General features: G+C 46.5%; 2 protein-coding genes across 4 annotated transcripts; both read left to right on the forward strand.

Moving 5' to 3' along the window:
• The first annotated feature begins 3,021 nt into the window (after positions 1–3,021).
• LOC105570391 lies at positions 3,022–5,532 on the forward strand. Its single transcript, XM_012027549.1, has 2 exons — positions 3,022–3,353; positions 5,050–5,532. The coding sequence occupies exons 1-2, from the start codon at positions 3,177–3,179 to the stop codon at positions 5,239–5,241; spliced, it is 369 nt and encodes a 122-aa protein (XP_011882939.1). The 5' UTR covers positions 3,022–3,176; the 3' UTR covers positions 5,242–5,532.
• Positions 5,533–6,207: 675 nt separating this feature from the next.
• LOC105570392 (unconventional myosin-IXb-like) lies at positions 6,208–18,524 on the forward strand. 3 transcript variants are annotated; one of them, XM_012027551.1, is made up of 15 exons: positions 6,208–6,468; positions 7,581–8,474; positions 8,543–8,844; positions 8,939–9,556; positions 9,628–9,926; positions 9,989–10,248; positions 10,332–10,639; positions 10,717–11,054; positions 11,145–11,205; positions 12,144–12,473; positions 13,390–14,301; positions 14,372–14,452; positions 14,513–16,761; positions 16,862–17,872; positions 18,116–18,524. In XM_012027551.1, exons 3-15 carry the CDS (start codon positions 8,552–8,554, stop codon positions 18,211–18,213), a joined length of 6,858 nt encoding a protein of 2,285 aa, XP_011882941.1. In that variant the 5' UTR covers positions 6,208–6,468; positions 7,581–8,474; positions 8,543–8,551; the 3' UTR covers positions 18,214–18,524. The 3 variants fall into 3 exon arrangements, with proteins under 3 accessions (XP_011882941.1, XP_011882940.1, XP_011882942.1); XM_012027550.1 differs by lacking the exon at positions 6,208–6,468 and having other exon boundaries at positions 7,055–8,474; XM_012027552.1 differs by lacking the exons at positions 6,208–6,468; positions 12,144–12,473 and having other exon boundaries at positions 7,055–8,474.
• The last annotated feature ends 811 nt before the right edge of the window (positions 18,525–19,335 follow it).

Raw genomic sequence — 19,335 nt, forward strand, 5'->3', positions numbered from 1 at the left:
CTTCGAGTGTCACGGGCTGCAGTGGCGATCGAGGGCGAGCGCCGAGGGGGAGGAGGGGGGGGTGGAGGAAAAACGACAGGGGGTGGCGGCGCGGCGGGGGGACGCGCGAGCCTGCGTACAACGCGCGAGGGCGAACGCGCGCGGAGCGCGAATACGCGGCGCGGACTCGCGCGTACGCGCGCGAAACGTTTATCAGATTGTTGTAAATGGCATTTACCAGCCCGGATATCGCCGCGGCCGCCTATCTCCCGCGGAGAATCGATACACAATTATTTGCGATAATGCGACCCGATTTATGTCACGGGGTGGCGGCGTCAACCGTCGAATTCGCGACTAATTGAAACGTCCTGTGTGAAACGCGCGCGAGAGATCGAATAATCTTTCCCCGAGACACGTGTGATCCGTCAAACGCCGTTTTTAACGCGCGAATTCCGCTGCCGTTTGCAAGCTAATCGATCGTGTTAAACGTCGAGAGCACGTTGGAAATTCGCGCGTTCTCTCGCAACATTTTGTTTTTTTGTTTTTTCCCCCCCGTTGGCCGAGGCCAATACAGATTTGTAAACGCGCGGCATCGAAAAACATGATACGCGCGAATATTTATTTCATAAATGCCGGCAGGGGTTTAAAAGGTGCGAAGCACGCGCCCCGCTTTCGAATTTCGAAATAATTTCTCTGCGATAAACGCGCACAATGTAGCGGAAAGGCGCATTGACGGGACGTTTCGCCTCTTCGTGACGTTTATAGCGTAGTAAAAGGTACCTACGTGCGTTTTTCTCAGCACTAGAAGCTCGCGGCCGAGAGAGAGAGGTGCGTGCGCGGTTCGCGGAATCGACGGAAGACGTGGCAAGTGTTTGACACAACGAGAGAGAGAAAGAGAGAGAAGGAGAGAGAGAGAAAGAGATGTCCGAGGGATAGACACGACCGGCTTTTGATCGACACGCTGACGTCTCGCCGGGAGGAGGCGTTTAAATAATACAGCGATACGCTTTTTATGCAAAACGCCGATTGACCGGTGCAAAATGTGCCAGCGGTCGTAAGCCCGTATTGATCAGCCGCGCCGACGCGCCGTGCCACTTCCGTTAATGCAGACGCCGGCCGGGGAGAAACGCCGATACACCGAAATTCTCCGTGTTGCACATGGGCCATTAATACTATGGGCGTGCGGCATTCCGTTACTATATTCCGAGATGCCTATCCCGACGATGAAGGCAATCGCGGGCGTCGTGACATCCACCCGCCATCGATCACAGTTAAATTACCTGCCCCGCGCGTTCTCGAGTCGTCCCGCCGCGCCGGGTCCAGCGAGACGGATCGGGGGGGCCGCGAGGATAGCGGGACGCGCGGACGTCCGCGTGCACGACGGCGCGCGACAATTTTCAAAGACAAATCCTCCCGGTAAACACCGTCCGCCAGTTGGGTAACATCGATGCTACAATTTCCTGCCCGGCGATGTAATTGTTGTGCGCAACAATGTGTGTTACGTTGCATCTGTATCGTCGAGCGAGAAATTAGAATATTGATGCTGCGTAATTGTTGGCGGGCGTTCGGTGAGTTACGGGGCGATGTAAACGCATCCGTGATACGCGCCCGCGTCCTTTCGCGAGCGGCGAGCGTTTTACCGGACGCAAAAACCGCCGTGAATTTTGCATCGCTCGATTATACCGCGTCGTAATTGATTGCCGGCGATGTATAATTTATTATAATCCCCGACTTCCTCTTCCTCGCTTGACCGCGTGGCGTTCGTTGTGACGCGCGTTAGAAATAATACACGGAAAGAACAATGTAGCTGCTGTAGCTAAAACTTAGCAAAATAGGGACAGCTAATATTTTTAGTTGTGATAGCTCAATATTTTGCTACGACAGCAAACCGTTTGCTGTCGCGCCTAATACAATAGGCACAGTAGCAAAATATTGAGCTATCACAACTAAAATATTAGCTGTCCCTATTTTGCTAAGTTTTAGCTACAGCAGCTACATTGTTTTTTCCGTGTAAGCGGAACACAATCGCGCGTCGCGACGTCTTTGGTCCGGGATCGCGCGTTTCGAATGGCGTCGCAAACCTTTGCCGACGCTCGTCTTAGAGCCTGAGCAGAGAACGGCCTGTCTAGGATTCTACGATCTACGATCTATGAGTAATAGAGAAACTTCTCACTCACCGACCGGCGCAGCAGCGGAGTTCGCCACGTTGATTCTGTAACATGAAAATATGGAATTAATTAAAACAGTATTCAAGACAACTAACAGTGCAAAATATAATTCTTATACGTGATCAAACTTTTAATTCGGTTAGACGTTTAAATGATCAATGCGCGAAAGAGTTTCCGCGAGAGATCTTCGCGAGAAGAAACTTTTGTAAAACTTTTTATTATTTCCTGTTCTTTAATTCTTTCAAAATTATTGAATTATGAAATAAAACGACTTAAAATGAGCTGGAAAAGGATTAATTTTACACTGAATAAAAAGTGTTTACCGTAAAGTTGCTCCGCCGGCGCCCGATGCCTCCTCGGCCTCCTCCTCCACTCGGATTGTCTTCCGGCACACTCGCGAGAGCACAAAGATCGTTCGCGCGATTGTACACTTCCGTTTGCGAAGCCCATGTGAAGGGAACAAAAATTCTGTTCCGTCAAGTTCGCCTCCACTTCGAGTCGACGAATATTATACTCCAAGAACTGCCGAATCTCGGAAGCGTTGGCCATCGACAGGAACGGACATTTAATGAATATTTGTTCCTCGAATGGGCTTCGAAAAGTCTCTGGCTCGACTATTTAAACGGCACTCCCGAACGCGACGAAAATGGAAACTTTATGTTACACGGATCGCGACAAATACTTAAACGCGATTGAGAAATGTTAACAATTCCCGTACGAGACGACCGAGATTCTCGCAGGAAACGACCGCGTTACGAGGAGCGACGCGAAGACACGCGGAACGTCCGCTCGACTGACAAAGCCCGCGCCGAACAATTCGGTTAACAGACTGTTTTTCACCGAGGTGTTTTTACGGCGCTACGTCATTTCTTGGAATCCGCCGCCCGCGCTCGGTTTTCGGCCGAGTTGTTTACATCGCCACTCATTTCCTGGAATCCGCGCTCGGTCTATGACGCGCTCGGCGAAGCAACAGCTCACGTCGTATGCGCAAAAAGCCATTTACGCGACGACAGTCGAACGAGTCGGTTGATGTCCCGCGCCTCTCCGTGTGCCGTATTGTTCTTTCTTAATATGCGTTCGCGACAAGTGCGTGAAGAGACCGCGATCGCTCCCTTGCCCGTGCTACACCTAGGGGATGATCCTGCTCGCGGCTCATCCGAGCGGAGAAGTCGACACGGGCATTTTAGCACGACTATCATACTAATTGTAAGTATCGTTTTTGCATGATTTCACTACGATTTTTAACCGTCTTCTTATGTTGAAATGGCACCCCCCCCCCCCCCCCAGTGAGAAATGATTCGTCGATCGACGTCAATTCGACGGTGTCGATCGTCGTCGATCGACGAATCATTTCTCACTGGGCCGAGTCCATAAACGGTCTCGATACGATGATCTTTGTCCATTTATTCACCCACTCGGATGAGCCACAAGCAGGATCATCTTTGGATGTAGAACGGGCATCTTTTCATATTTTAACACAAATATATTTTTTTAAATGTAGCGCAAATAATTATAGCGAAAGTAAATTGCACATCTGTACCGTTTCACACAACTGTTATCGATCTCATAGCGTTCGTTTGGCCAACATCGTTACGTTAATAAGCTCTGTACAAGCAGGAGAGCCATCGTACTTTACGTTGTTACGAATTAATAAATGGCAAGAGTGAATAAAGATCATCATTGACGGTTATAATATAAGAGACTCATTTGTACAAATGGTTGTACAAATGGTAATCCGCTGACTCGAGCACTAACGAGTTGGCTCTGTAACCAATAAAATTGCCGTTTTTTTTTTTCATAAAAACACACGTCTAACCCCAAAGAATGATTTCGAAAGCTGCGCGCGTGGCACAATTCGGCTTGTGGCAATATTTGTACATTTATTTTCAAATAATACCCAGTGAGAAATAATTCGTCGATCGATGTCGAAACGATGTCAAATCGACGTCAAAATGACGGTTTCGATATAGATACGACATCGTTTCGACGTCGATCTACGTATCATTTCTGACTGGGTAATCCATACAGCACCATAGACATTGAAAAACATTGTTGCAATGTTTCTGAAATGTTTCTGAAAGCTTCGGTGCTGTGTGGGAAGAGAAGGGGCTCAGAGCCTGAACAAGATTGTGGTGTCCAAGAAACTTTTATCTTAGTTACAAATGCACATATACGTTTGCAATATACAGACATGTCTGACCGCGTAATTTTAAACGTGTCCGTTTCATTATTTATTACACTCTTGTATGATCGACTGCGCGATCTTCGGTTCAACTCTTATATTGCGAATTCATTAGCGTTTTAAATTGTATTTATTCTCCAATATGATCGACTGCGTAATCTTTGGTTTAATTTTTATACTGCGATTTCATTAACGTTTTAAATTGTATTTATTCTTCTTCTTTTGTACTGAAGATGATCCAATAAGGACCGAAACGTATATGTATATGCATTTGTAACTAAGATAAAAGTCGTTTGGACACTACAATCTTGTTCAGACATGCAATACATCCAAGAATCAAAGCGCTAGGCTTCTTTAATCGATGCTCGTATTTGTACGCATCTTGTATCGTCGCATTGAAGCTCTCGTTGCTTCGGGTATGATTTGTTGGCTGTTTCTAGGTTGAAAGCGCGAAATAATACGCGAAACGCATGCGCGACATTGAATTTAATTTTTTATTACTTTCGGACGTTTTTGTGTCTTTTCGTGTCTCGATTAATCGTTAACTCGGTTGCGTTTATTGTACGGTGTCGATGTCAAAGTGTAGAATTTTTGTACGATGCTCTTGTGCTCGAGATTATTTTAAGTGCGCGACCGAAATTGTGCAGATCTGCGTTATCCACTTGGCAAAATGTGTTCGCCGGCTACGTAGTTCACGACCACGTTTTCCAATGTCCACAGGGGGCGCGTCGCATTCGAGAATCATCTGAAATCCGGCCGTGGCAGCTCTCGGATTTCTCTGGGGCGTGGATCATGCAGAAGCCTTGGGAGGGAGACGTGCTCGCGACTGAAAACGGGACTCGACTATCACCGCCCCCTATGCGCACGAAACGTAACTTCTTGAACGCAGCCACGGATATTTCCGGCCGGTAACACGTCACGTCCACAATAATTGTATATTTTGTATTAGTAAGATACACGATCGCTCGGTTCCACTCGACGCTACGATCACACAGTGCAATTGCACAACGAGGCATAAACACAACAACTAAAAATCTGCATAATTTAAGCCCCCAAAAAAGTTACAGGCGTAAAGAGGAGCCTACGTTTCTCTTTTCAATGCGAGAGTATGCGAAATTTCTGAAACACCGCAAACGAAAGGATCCAATTTAACCCGCTGCGCATTCAATGGTGAAACCCCGTGACAACTGCGCGCGCGAACCAGACGAGGAGGGAAAAAGAAAGGCGAAGGCTAGGACGCGGGCAGAAGCTTCGCCGCGGCGACGACGGGCGGCGCCGGGCGCGCCGTCGGGCCGCTCGAGTGACGTTTCAAGCGGCGGAGGCGCCTCGGCGTGGCGACTGGTCACGTCGCCGTGGCCGCCGCGACCAATTGGCGGCCGCCGGCGCGCACCACGTGACCGAAAAAATCGAAATGGTGGACGTATCGGGACGCAGGACCCCGTGCGGTGACGAAGGACGATAAACCTGGGCAAGGGCCCCCCCGTCCATCCGTGTGATCGGTGACCGTGCGTGAATCCCCGCGGCGGGCGAGCGTGCTGATCTCGCGCGAGGTGCCCGCGGCAGGTAGAACCGCCCCGCGATTTCGAGCGCGTCCGCGGCCCCCGCGGCCCAGGCCGGTGTGCGCGCTTTGCGGATCGATCCCCGACGGTGCGCGCCGATCGACGAGCCGACCGACCGACCGACCGCGGGCCATCCGTGCCGCGTGTTTACCCAAGTGTCAATCCGCGCCGTATTGTACGCGCGCGTGTCCGTCCGCCCGTGTCCCCGCGGCGATCCCTCGGCGAGGAACGGTGGCACGGCCGACGTTGGCGCGGCGCTCCACCGCGAGCGGGCCGGTCGTGCGCGACAGCGCGGCGACGGTCGTACGTCGCTCCTTCCGCGCGACCCGACGGCGACGTGAAGGCGTACCCGCGGGGCAGCGGATGCGAGAGGGCGAGCGACGCGAGGACCTCACGAGGACAGGACAGCGGCTCTCTCGCGCGGCCACCACCACCGCGACGACGACGACGACGACGACGACGGCGACGGCGGCGACGGGCCTACCTCGGCCCGCAGTAGCATGCCGGAGCGCACCGCGCGGGCCCCGCTGCTCCCGCAGGACGATGCGCCGCAACGTGGATCCAGCGATCGACAGAGGAGGTAAGGACGGACGCGAAAGTATCGCGAGGTCGTGCGAGCGTTCGCTCGCACGCTCGCTCGCTCGCGCATGCCTCGCTACGATGCATTCCTTCGCGGTGATACCGCGCGCGTGTCGCGCGCGCCCCGTGATTCAGCCTCCCGCGAAACGCGACGGCTTTATCGCGTGTTGACGTCGAGCGGCAAAAGCGTGCGGTCCGTGACCCGCCGTCAGTCCGCGCGGCCGGGACCCCGCGTATCCAAATGTCACACGGCCGTCGACTACCCCCCCCCCTCCTCCCCCTCTCTCTCTCTCTCTCCGCAGCTACTCGCCGTGCGAGGGGAAATGAGCGATCGCGGTGTCGCGGAAACGCTAAATACCGCTCGCGGCGTTGCTCCGCGCGTGGCGCGGCGAGGCGAGGGCCTCGCCGCGAGGCGCGATCAATCCGCCGCCGATCTCTCGCCGAGAGCCCCTGGACCGCGACGGAGCGCCTTGTATATTCCTGGCTGACCGGGCCAGGTATGGGCGGGGGGGGGGAGAGCGCGTCGGTGCTTTTCTCGCGTTCGGCGACGGCGCGGTTACTTTTGCGTGCACGCGTTCTCGCCGGAAAAGCGCACGACCTGGAAGGGCGGGAGGGGGTGATTTTAAATTTCCACCGTGCGCATCGTCGACCTCTCGCGGCGCGCACGTGCGCCGCGGCCGGAGCGATCGGCGGAGGGGAAAAAAAAAACGTCGGGATTATATTCCCGTCCTGTCTTCGCCCTTAATAGCCGCCTTCTAATAGCCCCTTGTCCCGGCCGCCCACGCGATCCGCGACGTGCGTTCCTCTATCTTGACGCGCTCGCTTTTTAAATAGAGACGCGAGGCACCTGTTCCATTCGCGTTACGCGTGTCGTCGCGCACGCGAGAGAGGCGTTTGTATCGCGGCTAAAATCAGGATTGGTTTATTTGATGCGCGCGTAACGCGATCCGTCCGCTGTATCGATTTTGAAAGTTTTGCCGTTTCCGCGTAATGGTGCTCCAGCAACCGCGCTCGAATGTGTCGAAACGACAGATGTCCAAGTGCGACCCCAACTCCTCTTTCTCTCTCTCTCTCTACACACTGATGCGCTCTACGTTTTCTTCTCCTTTCCAGATAGGACACTTTTCTGACTTAGAAAGCTTTGTGCAATAGACGGAAATGACTGCAGCCGCAACTGTAACACTATTGCAATAAAATATGCTGAAATACTCAAGAGGCACGAGAATATTTACAATACGCTGAAGACCTTGGATATTTGTCGGAACAAGGAAACTAAGTTACTGCCTACCAACAATAGCACGCCCACGCTTGTCACCTGTTCAGTGAATGTTGTGATAATAATTTAATGCCGTCGGGGGGAGGAGGTACCATTGGACAGTCCGTGTTAAACGCATGATATTGTAAACGAGACAGGCCACTCTACGACTCTAAAAATACTCTAACTCCTAATGAACAAATCAGGAACAAGGACCTATCGAATTGACTGAACGCATATAAATGTATTTAAAAGGAGGAAGGAATAATTCTAACGACTCTATTTTATTAACAATTATTAACGGTCGGAATACTCTACGATATATATTGAGAAGGACCTAGAGGTAATTTCGAAAGGGCTTTACAAATTTCTCATCGATACGCTTTGCGACCACGAGAGAATTGCAAGTTTTTATTTTATATCACACAGATTTATTTTTAAAACTTTAAGTGATACAATATATAATTGAAGTTGATTACCTCTCTCTCGGAGCCCAGCCAATTGGCAAGTGTATTTGGCAAGAGCTAACGATCCAAATTGCATTGAAAAGAAAAAGTATATAGTAGAATTAACGCGTGTAAATAATCATTGACGTTGTATTGTTGCGAGCTTGTGAGACAAAATGTATAATAATTATTTTAAACGCTTAAGTCAGTGGTTGTACATAACGTGTGAACAAGAAGGGCAAACAACGTATTTGAAATACTATATAGATGGCAGGGGACACACTTGTTAACCCTCTTGAATACAAGGTACGCCGTTAGAACGACTTGATTCCTGCGATAGATTATTCCTTTGTCTTTACAATTTGTGATCTCAGGGTTAAACGATGGACAACAGTGGGTCCGGAGTGGTGCAAGTGTTTGTGGGCGAATGGAGCCCCGAATATGAGGCGCTCTCCATTAAAGCCACGAAACAAACCTCATCAGCCGAGATAGTGGAATGTATTATCGAAAGACTCGGACTGGTTGACGCTTCTGTCTCGAATGGCTACGAGTTGGCAGAAGTGGTAGGGAATTCTGTCGGGCAGGAATGTAAGGAAAGGAGACTCGGCCCCGCCGAGTGCCCCGTAGCACTCATGTTACTGTGGCCGAAAAACGATACTCAGCAAGAATATTACAGGTCTATTATATGTTCGAATATAATTACGCTTTATTACTAGTCGCTTGACTCATGGCCATTTCTCACGGGATAATTTTCATCCTTGATTTTTCAGATTTTACCTACGGAAGAAGCAACCGGATTATTTGTGGTCTGACAGTAGGTTTCCTATGGATCCTCAACTCCTGAAAGACTATTTTAATAGATTCCTTTATCAACCGCGTGACAAGGAATACCCAGATCTGTGTCAGCTCCCGGATCTGAACGAGCAAACGCTACTGGATAATTTGAGGGCAAGGTTTCTGGCTGGCAACATATACACTTATGTTGGCAGCATCCTGATCGCCCTGAATCCATTCAAATTCTACCCTATCTACAATCCGAAATATGTGAAATTGTATCAGAACAGAAGATTGGGTCCGGACATACCTCCTCATATATTTGCCATAGCCGATGCAGCTTACCATTGTATGCTTAAGGAGAAGAAGAATCAGTGTATCGTTATTAGTGGTGAAAGCGGTTCTGGTAAAACTGAATCAACGAATTTTCTGTTGCATCATTTGACGGCGCTTAGTCAAAAGGGTTCGCATGGCAGCGGTGTGGAACAGACGATACTCAGCGCTGGACCTGTTCTAGAAGCGTTCGGCAACGCAAAAACGGCCCATAATAACAACAGCAGTCGCTTTGGGAAATTTATCCAGGTGAATTACAAGGAAAATGGAATGGTCCACGGGTATGTTCTGCATCAATAAACACGCTAAATGTAAACTGTAAAACATAAAGTGACCTAAATGCATTTTGTAGTGCTGTGGTTCAAAAATATCTTCTGGAGAAGTCGAGGATCGTTTCTCAAGGACGAAATGAGAGGAATTATCACGTGTTTTATTATCTATTGGCTGGCGCGAACGAGCAAGAGAAGCAGCTGTTGCACTTGGAGAGCTGTGATCGGTACAATTACTTAAATAAAAGCGGTTGCTATGGACTGGAAAATATCGACGAGCGGCATGAATTCTCGAGATTAAAACAATCTATGGAAATGGTGGGCTTTACGGCGGAAAAGCAAAGGCGACTCTTCGCAGTTCTGTCGGCAGTCCTTCTGCTAGGTGATTACCGAATTGCCGATATCACATAGCGTCGCTAAAATAACTCTACATTCTTGACTTAGGTAATGTTGAGTTTCATCCGAGAAAATCGTATCACCATCACGACGAAGCTGTAGGGGTTAAAAATCCAGAAGTAGTTGCGTTGATATCGGAGCTTCTCCGAGTGAAACAAGAGACACTGTTGGCCGCACTCACTGCCAAACGTGCAAGAGCTTCCGGCGAGACTTTAGTCATCAACTATAGACTTCCCGAAGCGATTGCGGCACGCGATGCCATGGCAAAGTGTCTGTATGGAGCTTTATTTGATTGGATTGTGCTGCAGGTAGTACACATGCTTTTATTTCTATAAATAGCTGTGGATATTAACTGCACGACACTTGAAATAATTCGTATCGCTTATATCAGGTGAATCATGCCCTGCTTTCTAAGAAGGATACTCTCAGAGATCATCAAGGCAATAGTATAGGTGTATTAGACATATTCGGCTTTGAAGATTTCAAAACGTGCAACAGTTTCGAACAATTGTGCATCAATTACGCGAATGAACAGTTACAACATTACTTTAACCAACATGTTTTCCAATACGAGCAACGAGAATATAGAAAGCAGGGAATTAGATGGACAGACATAGGGTACAGCGACAACTCCGGATGTCTCAATCTCATCGAGGGGAAACCGAACGGTCTCTTGTGTCTTCTTGATGACCAGTGCAAGTTAGTATTATTACTCGAATACATTGTTTTCTCCTAGCCTGTGAAATATGTTTCGAACATTTGACTTTACTTTGCAGTTTTCCCGGTGCGACGAACGAGACGTTGCTACAGAAATTTAACACTGTGCACAAAGAGAATCCGTTCTATGAGGCGCCGCAGCGCCGAGAGGCGGCATTTGTTGTACGCCATTACGCCGGTGCGGTCAAGTACCAAGCTGCCAATATGAGAGAAAAGAATCTGGACTTAATGAGACCCGATGGCGTAGTTGGAGTATTGAAAAATTCCTCCCTTGCCTTTGTGCGGGAGTTAGTCGGCGCTGATCCAGTCGCCGTATTCCGATGGGCCATATTGCGGGCCTTCTTTCGCGCTCACTTTGCATTTCAAGAAGCCGGTCGAGCGCACAGACACGGTAGAGGTAGATATTAAATTATGACGCGTTTGAGTATCTTTGATCTATCGATTAATGCGAGAAATTAATTTTAAAAAAATGTGCTTTTCCTTCCAGTTGATGGCAACAAGACGTCTGTGCAAAACAGGTACAGAACACCCAACGAAAATTTAATAAGGTAACGTGTAAATTTTTCCTTTTCTTTCTAATTAAATAACGTTTTATACACGAACGGTAATAAAAAAGAATATCAAACGCTTCTACCTGTTAACCTAACAAAGCAAGATATAGTAATAAATTGAGAATTGTGTGAGAAGAAAGTGCTTGTTGCGCTTGTTTTTCGTGAATTTTGGACATGTTTGATCTGTATATTGTCTCATCTACTTAGTATAAATCTACGTTGTGCGTCAGTAATACATGCATCACGCTCTGACAAAGTTCTTATAAATTAAGACGAATCTCTTTATTATATTTATATTGGCCATCTGTCTTTTATCCCTTTGTAGCCATCTTGTGACGTTGTCGACAGTCAATCTAACTATTAACCGAATTGCGTAAGTGGTCTTTTGATCCACTGTATGTGTAATTTTCGCAAATGTTGTACGTTGTTATACATCCCATGGATTTACAACAAATTAACATATATTTGCATTATATTTATGACGATCAATCTCAAATTTAGAAAACGTAAAATATCCACTCTGAATAAATTTGTAAATCCATATATTTCGCTCCAATTATGTGTGTCTACAGATTTTATTTCGATTTATGTTTGCACCCCTGTTAGCTACAACTAGAATGCAATTTCCACGACATTTCCATACAATTACATTCTATCATTGTACAATGTTCCTCTTGTTATTGTATCTGGGCATGATTTATGACGCAAAACTGAATTTCTCTTTATACAATTCATATCAGTCATCTCATTTTCTCTTTCACTTTTTGAATCATTCATCAATCGATGAAACATTCCCTGAGAATATATGAAGCTCGGTACACACCGCCGAAAGAAAAGTCATGTTAAAAATGAATGACCAACTATTTGTAAGCGATAGTTAATCGTTAGGAGCATCGTCGGTCGACGAAATAATTAAGAACTAGAAAATTTTTCAGTTCACACAAACATACTCGCCCACCAAGTTATCAGAAGCAGCGCAGCGTATGTTTACCATCGGCTACTCCTTCTGCTACATTATCCTCCATACAAACCGAAAACAACGACAATATAAACAACAATCGTCTATCGTGGCCACAATTTAGAAATATTAATCAGACGCAACACCCGTCAAACGTTACCTCGACGAAGGGTGGTTACATATTACGGGGCAGGGAAGACCAGTCCCATAGTAATAATAAATTCAGACGAGATAGTCACACACCGCTAGAGAGGGTGCTTCCAAAAGACGAAGCGAACGTCATGGAACGCGCCAATCAGATTGTCATGTATGTAAAACGTATCTACTCGATACTCATTTAATAACGTAATTTAAGCTACAGAGAAAAATTAATTATCTACATAGACCAAGATTTAGTACGTGTTCTATAGCAATTCCGGGTGGTGATGGGTTTCTTTCTTGTAAGTGATAGTCACTTTCGTAAGTCATTAATAGTCAAAATTGCAAACCGTGGCTTTATCCATTTATCTTAACTTCTCAACGACATACCGCTGCATCTTTTGACAATGAAAGAACATCATGTATCATCGTAGAATCACCACTTCTCATTACATGTAGTTTATCGCCAATCTTGCAGTTGTTCTCGATATATTTAATGATGATTGCTGCATGCTGAGTGTCTTGTAAGTTTTTTTTTAAGAAATTAACCATTTATATGAAGATTGCATCTATCTTATTTGCAACTACGGTTATCAGTAAACCTTGAATAATTTGTAACATAGGATACAAATATTACTTAGGACAATGTGTCAATGTAAATTACTTTTATCCTAATTGCAAATTGAAAATAATATAACCTTACGTTAATTATTTCACTTGTACCATCATCATAACATTCGTCTGTCAAATATTTCTAGATATTACCCTTAAGCTTGCTATGTTTCTTACTATATCTACTGTATCATATCCATTTTCTAGTATTTCTTATACTCTGTATCTTATCCTTATATTCTGTATATTAGATTTTGTATATTAGGTAGACATACGTTTCCGATACGTATAAAACACTGCTGGTAGAATGTGACTAGATTGTAATTCTTTCTCCTGCATATGTACGATTATTATCAAGTCTGATACACTATTTGTATATACATACAGATAATGTAAACCACAATAGCAGGAGAAGGAATGTACATCGTACAATATCGAATATCACAAATGTTATAGCATCGGAATGTTTACAGGAAAAATAAATCGTTTCGGCCGAGGGAACGCGGTAAGAAAGGTCTAAAAAATCTGCAGACTGTAAAGACACTCGCAGGAAGAACTCAGAGCTACGGTACTGGGCCGGGAAAGGCCAGAAAACAGCCTATGACCGTTTCCGCGCAATTTCAGCAGAGCCTGCACAGTTTGATGGACACTCTGAATCAGGCGAATCCTTTCTTCATCAGATGTATCAAGAGCAACGCTAATAAAGTACCGAATGAATTTGACGAGGAAACGGTGCAACGACAGCTGCGCTACACAGGCATGTTGGAGACTGTCAGAATAAGGCAGGCCGGTTTCAACGTGCGATTAACTTACGAGGAATTTATACAACTTTATCGAATGCTACTTCCCAAGGGTCTTCTGAGCTCGCAATCCGACGTGAGGGACTTCCTACTGACACTCAACCTCAACAGAGATAATTATCAGTTGGGTACTACCAAGGTCTTCCTCAGAGAGTCCGAAAAGATCAAACTAGACATTGAACTCCACCAGCAAATCATAACGAGTATCACTACTATACAGAAATGGTTCCGCGCTTGTCTGGAAAGGAGGAAGTTCCTTAGATTGAAAAATGCCATTGTACAAATACAATCTTTCTGGAGAATGGTCTCAGCGCAACGGCTAGCCCAGGTTCTTCGTGCAAGAATCGAAGCCGCAGTACATATACAAACTGCCTGGAGAGCGTACAAACAACAGAACTGGTTTAAAAAATTGAAGTCGTGCGTAATCACTTTCCAGGCATACGTTAGAGGAAATAATGCCAGAAAGAGATTTAACGAATTGAAGAAGCGAAAAAGACTTTTGCCAGACAAAATTCAAGAAGTCAAAAAAATTCAAGAATACAAGGAGCTTATGTACGATAAAGTGTGCGCCAAAGATAGCGATGAGTAAGTAATACATATCAATGAGTAACATGATATGAATAACGACTTTATATTATTTCATTTTAATGTGCAGATTTGCGGAGGATCGAAGTCTGACAGAATATGGCGAATTACCTCGCAAAGTAGAATCTCAAAATCGCCTCGCGTCAGCAAGGTAAGTATCAAATAACTTAGAGAACAGTTAGAACGCGAAAGCTCATTGATCTTTTTGCAGGAGCGATAATGCATATCGAGACAGCACTTTGGATACAAATATCTCGTACTCCAAACGAAAGCTGACTCCGAACAAACGAATTTTGCGCGAAGCCACACCGTTGAAGAACACGGAAGCCTATCATTTCGACGAGATGACAGAGCGTAAAAGTAGTCTCGAGAGTCTGACCAGCCTGAGGAGTTACGAATCTCAAGCCAGCATCAACAGTTCTGAATCGCAAGAGAACTCCGGCTCGAGGCCGGTGCCGAGCACGAGGACAAAACGCGGCGATCATTCGCCGGCGGTCGCATCGAATGCAAGTCTAATGAACGCGTCCAGTCGACTCTCCTCCGCGAGTAGAAGAACCGACAGTTCCTCGACGGGGTACAGTGACGGTGAGACCGAGAGCGAGACTCCGAGCGCCGTGCAAAGTGCCCCGCCTGTTTTCAATACGAGCCCGCCGTACGTCAGTTCGCGTGACATGAAGTATCACCCCGCCAACGTAAATCTGGCGCACAGTCCGAATTCGGATATCTGGCGTCGCAGAGTGGATTACTCGCCCGGCAATTACAGCGACTACTTCATGTCGGTACCTCAGAAAGCAACTATTACCCGTTCTCCGAACGTTGCCCATTACAAGAATTTGACGGATAGCGTTTTTGAGCAGGCCCGACAGGAGAAGCCTAACGAGGCAGCGAACTATAATGTCAAACTCGATACGAGCGATCGCTTCGTTCAGATGGAAAGCTTGGCGAGCGGCAAGCAACAACGTGGGCTCAGTGACAACAACGTAGCTAATGAGCGAATGGAAAGTATCCCGGTATCGCCGGTAAAGCGAGATCAAACCAAGCACGGATCTACCAAGAATATCAAAGATCTTGCTTACTTGCGGCGACAAAACTCGGAAGGAGATACTACGATGAAAATCGTGGATGTCAATGACGACAGTACTTTGAAGAGCACTTTATTGAGGGGAACGTCTCCAAAGGAAAAGAACTCGCGTTCGAAAGAGAAGTACGAACCGGACGTGCCGGTGAGAAACGCAAGACGAAATAGACCTTCGAGGGAGGTTCAGTGTCGATCTATGGGCGAGAGCGTGGTCGGAGCTAACACGGAAACGCGAAATCTGCTTCTCGGTACGATTAAGGAAAGCGACTTGAATAAAACGACAAACGTATGGTCTCGGAAAGATTATCCGCACGAGACCACTTCTCGATCCGTTACGGATTGGCCCATGAACAAGAATGAAGCTACTTACAAGGTACAGCAGCCCGGTAAACGCATGAGATCCAACGCGATCACGACTCTCGAGCTGCGAAGGCGAAACTCCGATCCAGCTACGAAGATCTCGGGTCTGAGCGAAGATAAAATGGGACAGGACACCAGCTCGAACGATCTGAAACTCGCGCCTGGTATGAATCTTCTTGAATGGAAAGGCAATGTGTTTACTTTGGCCGGCCACCGTTTCCGAAAAGTGGCGAGATTTGCGAAGGACGACGTATGCGTGTGCTGCCACGAGAAAATGGACGCGTTCGTGACGCAAGGCTACAAGTGCTCGGAATGCAAGCAGCTGTATCATGTCAAGTGCATTCAAAACGGCGGAGTACTGAAAATGCCGTGCTTACTGGCCAACACGCCGAGCAGACGGAAAAACAGGAAACCACCGCGCACACCGTACGATACTACGAAACAAACGGTCGCGTCCAAATTCAGTTTAACCGGCACGTCAGCCTTCTCCGATAGCACGGACAAGATCATTTCCGACGCCAAGGAGTTGGCGCTGATGCAAGACTTCATCACCAAGAAGATCTACAAGATGGAGAGTCAAGAGGAGGGACGAAAACCGAGCGAGGTGGATCGCGTTTTCAAGCAGGCCCTTAGAAAATTCAAGGACGACCTGGTGATCACGTATAGCGTCGCCATACAGCAAGGCGTGGAGGGCAACATCAAGTACACCGATTTGATCGCGAACTTTCTCCACGTTATGGAAACTGTCTGCAAGCAAGAGAACACGAGGGAAGACTTTCCTGTAACGATGGGCGTGAATGCGTTCAGAGGCTTCATGAATGAATTCATGGCGATGGTTAAAACTGAAGCTCCTGAAAAGCAGAGCAAAAGCAAACGGAAGAAGGAGAAGAAGCGGAAGCAGGAAGAGCCCATACGACATGGCAGTCACATGTTTCAGTTGACCATCATCAACATACCCACCGCTTGCGAATTCTGCTCGTTTTTCTTCATGTGGCCTATTGAACGGGGACTCGTTTGCCAGAGTAAGTAATCCATGCGCGCGTTAAATCCGTTTCTACATTTCTTCCTTTTATCTTTTTTACTTTAAACTTAATAATTCTGACAAATGTGTTTCGTTTTTAGATTGTAAACTAACATGCCACAAAAAGTGCTACACGAAGGTGTCGACGGAGTGCGGCAAAGACGGTTCTCTGCCTGAAACGAATTCGCGCAAAGTATTCGGTGTACCACTGTACAAGTTGGACTGCGGTGACGGCAAAGTACCACTCGTGGTAGATCGATTGATCACGACTATCGAGATGCACGGTCTCTATACCGAGGGTATATACAGAAAGAGTGGTGTCAGTTCGAAGGTGAGAGAGCTCAAAATGAAAATGGACGGGGGCGACTTGGAGAAGGTGGATTTCGAGAACTATCAAGTGCACGTCCTAGCGGCGGTGCTCAAGAGTTTCTTCAGAGACATGCCGGAGCCGCTCTTGACTTACGAATATTACGACGACTTCCTGCACGCGGCCAACTTGACGGATCCGCACGATCGAATCAGCACGCTCTTCGCCATACTGAAGAAATTGCCGAAACCCAATTACGATCTGATGGAACGCCTGATTGTCCACCTGGCGCGAGTAGCGCGACACGAGGTGGACAATAGAATGTCGCCATCGGCTCTGGCCATCGTTTTCGCACCGTGCATCCTCAGAACGAACAGGACATTGCCCGCGCAGGATTCTCTCCAAGACGTGGGCAGGCAGACGCGCTGCGTCGAAACGATCGTGCAGGAGAAGTTAAGAGTAGTCAGAGCGACGCTAGCGGACATAAATACTCTCGAGTCAGCCTGTCACACGGCGACTCACCGACTCTCCAGTTTGCGATCGTCCAAGATCTTCAGCCCGGAAGAGTTGAACGTGGCCGCCTCGAGCGCTGCGGGACGGGCAGCCGCGATGGATCGCGACAGGGATCGAGGGGATGAGGAGGAAGCGCTACTCGTCGACCATATACAAGAGATTCAGAAGGAAAAGGCCCTCTTGACGTCTACTCTACCCAGTTTAACGAGGGCCTCCTCGGACGACGATCTCCTCTTGTCAGCCACGGATCTGGACGACGGGTCCCTCGACGATCTTCTCCCATCTTCTGCTGGTGAGTATTTTCTAAGAATTGATTCTGCAAGTCGATCAATAATTTTACCAATCAAGCTATTACAAAATTGGCAAAGATACATAAGAGATCGTGCATTTAATTACCTCATTGTTTTACCGAGTGCTTGGCTTCTAAGACAATTCTTTATCGTCAAATGAAATGACCAAAGATTAAGATGGGTTACTAAGATAGGCATAGATAGGTTTCTCTAGGTTTAAGATCTTTTACTTTTATCAATCGCAGACGGACTCGTAAGGAAGAAGCCCGTTCAAAGGCAAAGTTCAGCAGACAATTCGTTTCCGACGATTATCAATATGGACGACGACATGGTAATGGTATGAATAACGTCCGCGAATAATGCGCATTTCGAATGCAATCAATAGCAATCCGATAGGTGATGCGAAATATCGTATTTCGTATTTCGGCAGAGAATCGACAACTTTAATTGCTGGTCTTTTCAGCCGTTTATTAATGTGTTGAGACGTAGTAGTGAACGCATTACAAATAGCTCTCGTAATTTGTTGACTCCATAAAAAAAAAAAGTTTAATCGTGCGACTGAAATAATTCCATTCTCTTATCGAAGTAGAGAGGTATCTGAAACTATTTCGTACAATGTATTAGGAAGAAAACTGCACAAATTTTAACTTACGATTAACCGCGTAATTTTATTCGTAATGCATTCCCCACCCCCCTTTTTTTTAAGACTGTCGAAGTATCTTAGGCGCAACGTTTCGTTCGTGTGTAGATCCTAAAAAGAAACATTAATCACGCGCCGCTTTACACATTTTAAATATAAGAAATGAAAGCACAGAAAAACTAGAAAGTATTTAAAGAAAGGCGTACTGCTCTTAATTTATATATATATACATTTATATATATTTTTTAAGAAATGTCCGCTTATCAAAGTGATGAGGGAGTCATACCGAATTACTTGTTTTTACAAATTTACGTTCATAAAAATGTAATTTATTGTTGCACCGTGTTGCAATTCTCGGTAAACATTCTTCTTTTTACGGAGAATCCTTGTAATGTGGGTGTGTAGATGCGCTGTTCCTTAACTGTTCGTTTAGCGTTAGTAGATCTGCCACTTCGAAACCATCTCTTCCCAAAGGGTCTACTTGTCACGTTCGGGTGGAATCGATAATCGACCGCCTTGAATTCCTGCGAGATGTTTTTACCGTATTTCGTTATGACGTCTGACGACGATAGCCGATTTAAAACGTTAGGTTTAGGCGCGGGAATTTAAGGGACGACCAAGAGAGAAAGAGGAAACCAAAACATAGTTTGTACATATTATGCAATATAACAATTTCGTATTAATCTGTTATTATTGTTGAATTTACGCGAGAGACGTTTAACAAGATTATATTTCTACTGTCGATATTCGTTGTAGGGGTAACCACGTCGTTATCGGGTCTCTATCTCGGTTTTAGTTTCATCTCTGGATCGATTTTTACTTAAT

This window comes from Vollenhovia emeryi, unplaced genomic scaffold (genome assembly GCF_000949405.1).
Source record: "Vollenhovia emeryi isolate VEMERY1.0 unplaced genomic scaffold, V.emery_V1.0 DF939120.1, whole genome shotgun sequence".
In the NCBI taxonomy this organism is placed as follows: Eukaryota; Metazoa; Arthropoda; class Insecta; order Hymenoptera; family Formicidae; genus Vollenhovia; species Vollenhovia emeryi.

What these genes read in the sequence shown, in the direction of transcription:
- LOC105570391 (XM_012027549.1), top strand. Translation starts at nt 3,177, where the DNA reads ATGTCCCGCGCCTCTCCGTGTGCCGTATTGTTCTTTCTTAATATGCGT. An exon ending in GCACGACTATCATACTAATT is followed by an intron (nt 3,354 to 5,049) that starts GTAAGTATCGTT and finishes CAATGTCCACAG; the next exon opens with GGGGCGCGTCGCATTCGAGA.
- LOC105570392 (XM_012027551.1), top strand. Translation starts at nt 8,552, where the DNA reads ATGGACAACAGTGGGTCCGGAGTGGTGCAAGTGTTTGTGGGCGAATGG. An exon ending in AGCGCACAGACACGGTAGAG is followed by an intron (nt 11,055 to 11,144) that starts GTAGATATTAAA and finishes TTTTCCTTCCAG; the next exon opens with TTGATGGCAACAAGACGTCT. An exon ending in AATCGCCTCGCGTCAGCAAG is followed by an intron (nt 14,453 to 14,512) that starts GTAAGTATCAAA and finishes ATCTTTTTGCAG; the next exon opens with GAGCGATAATGCATATCGAG.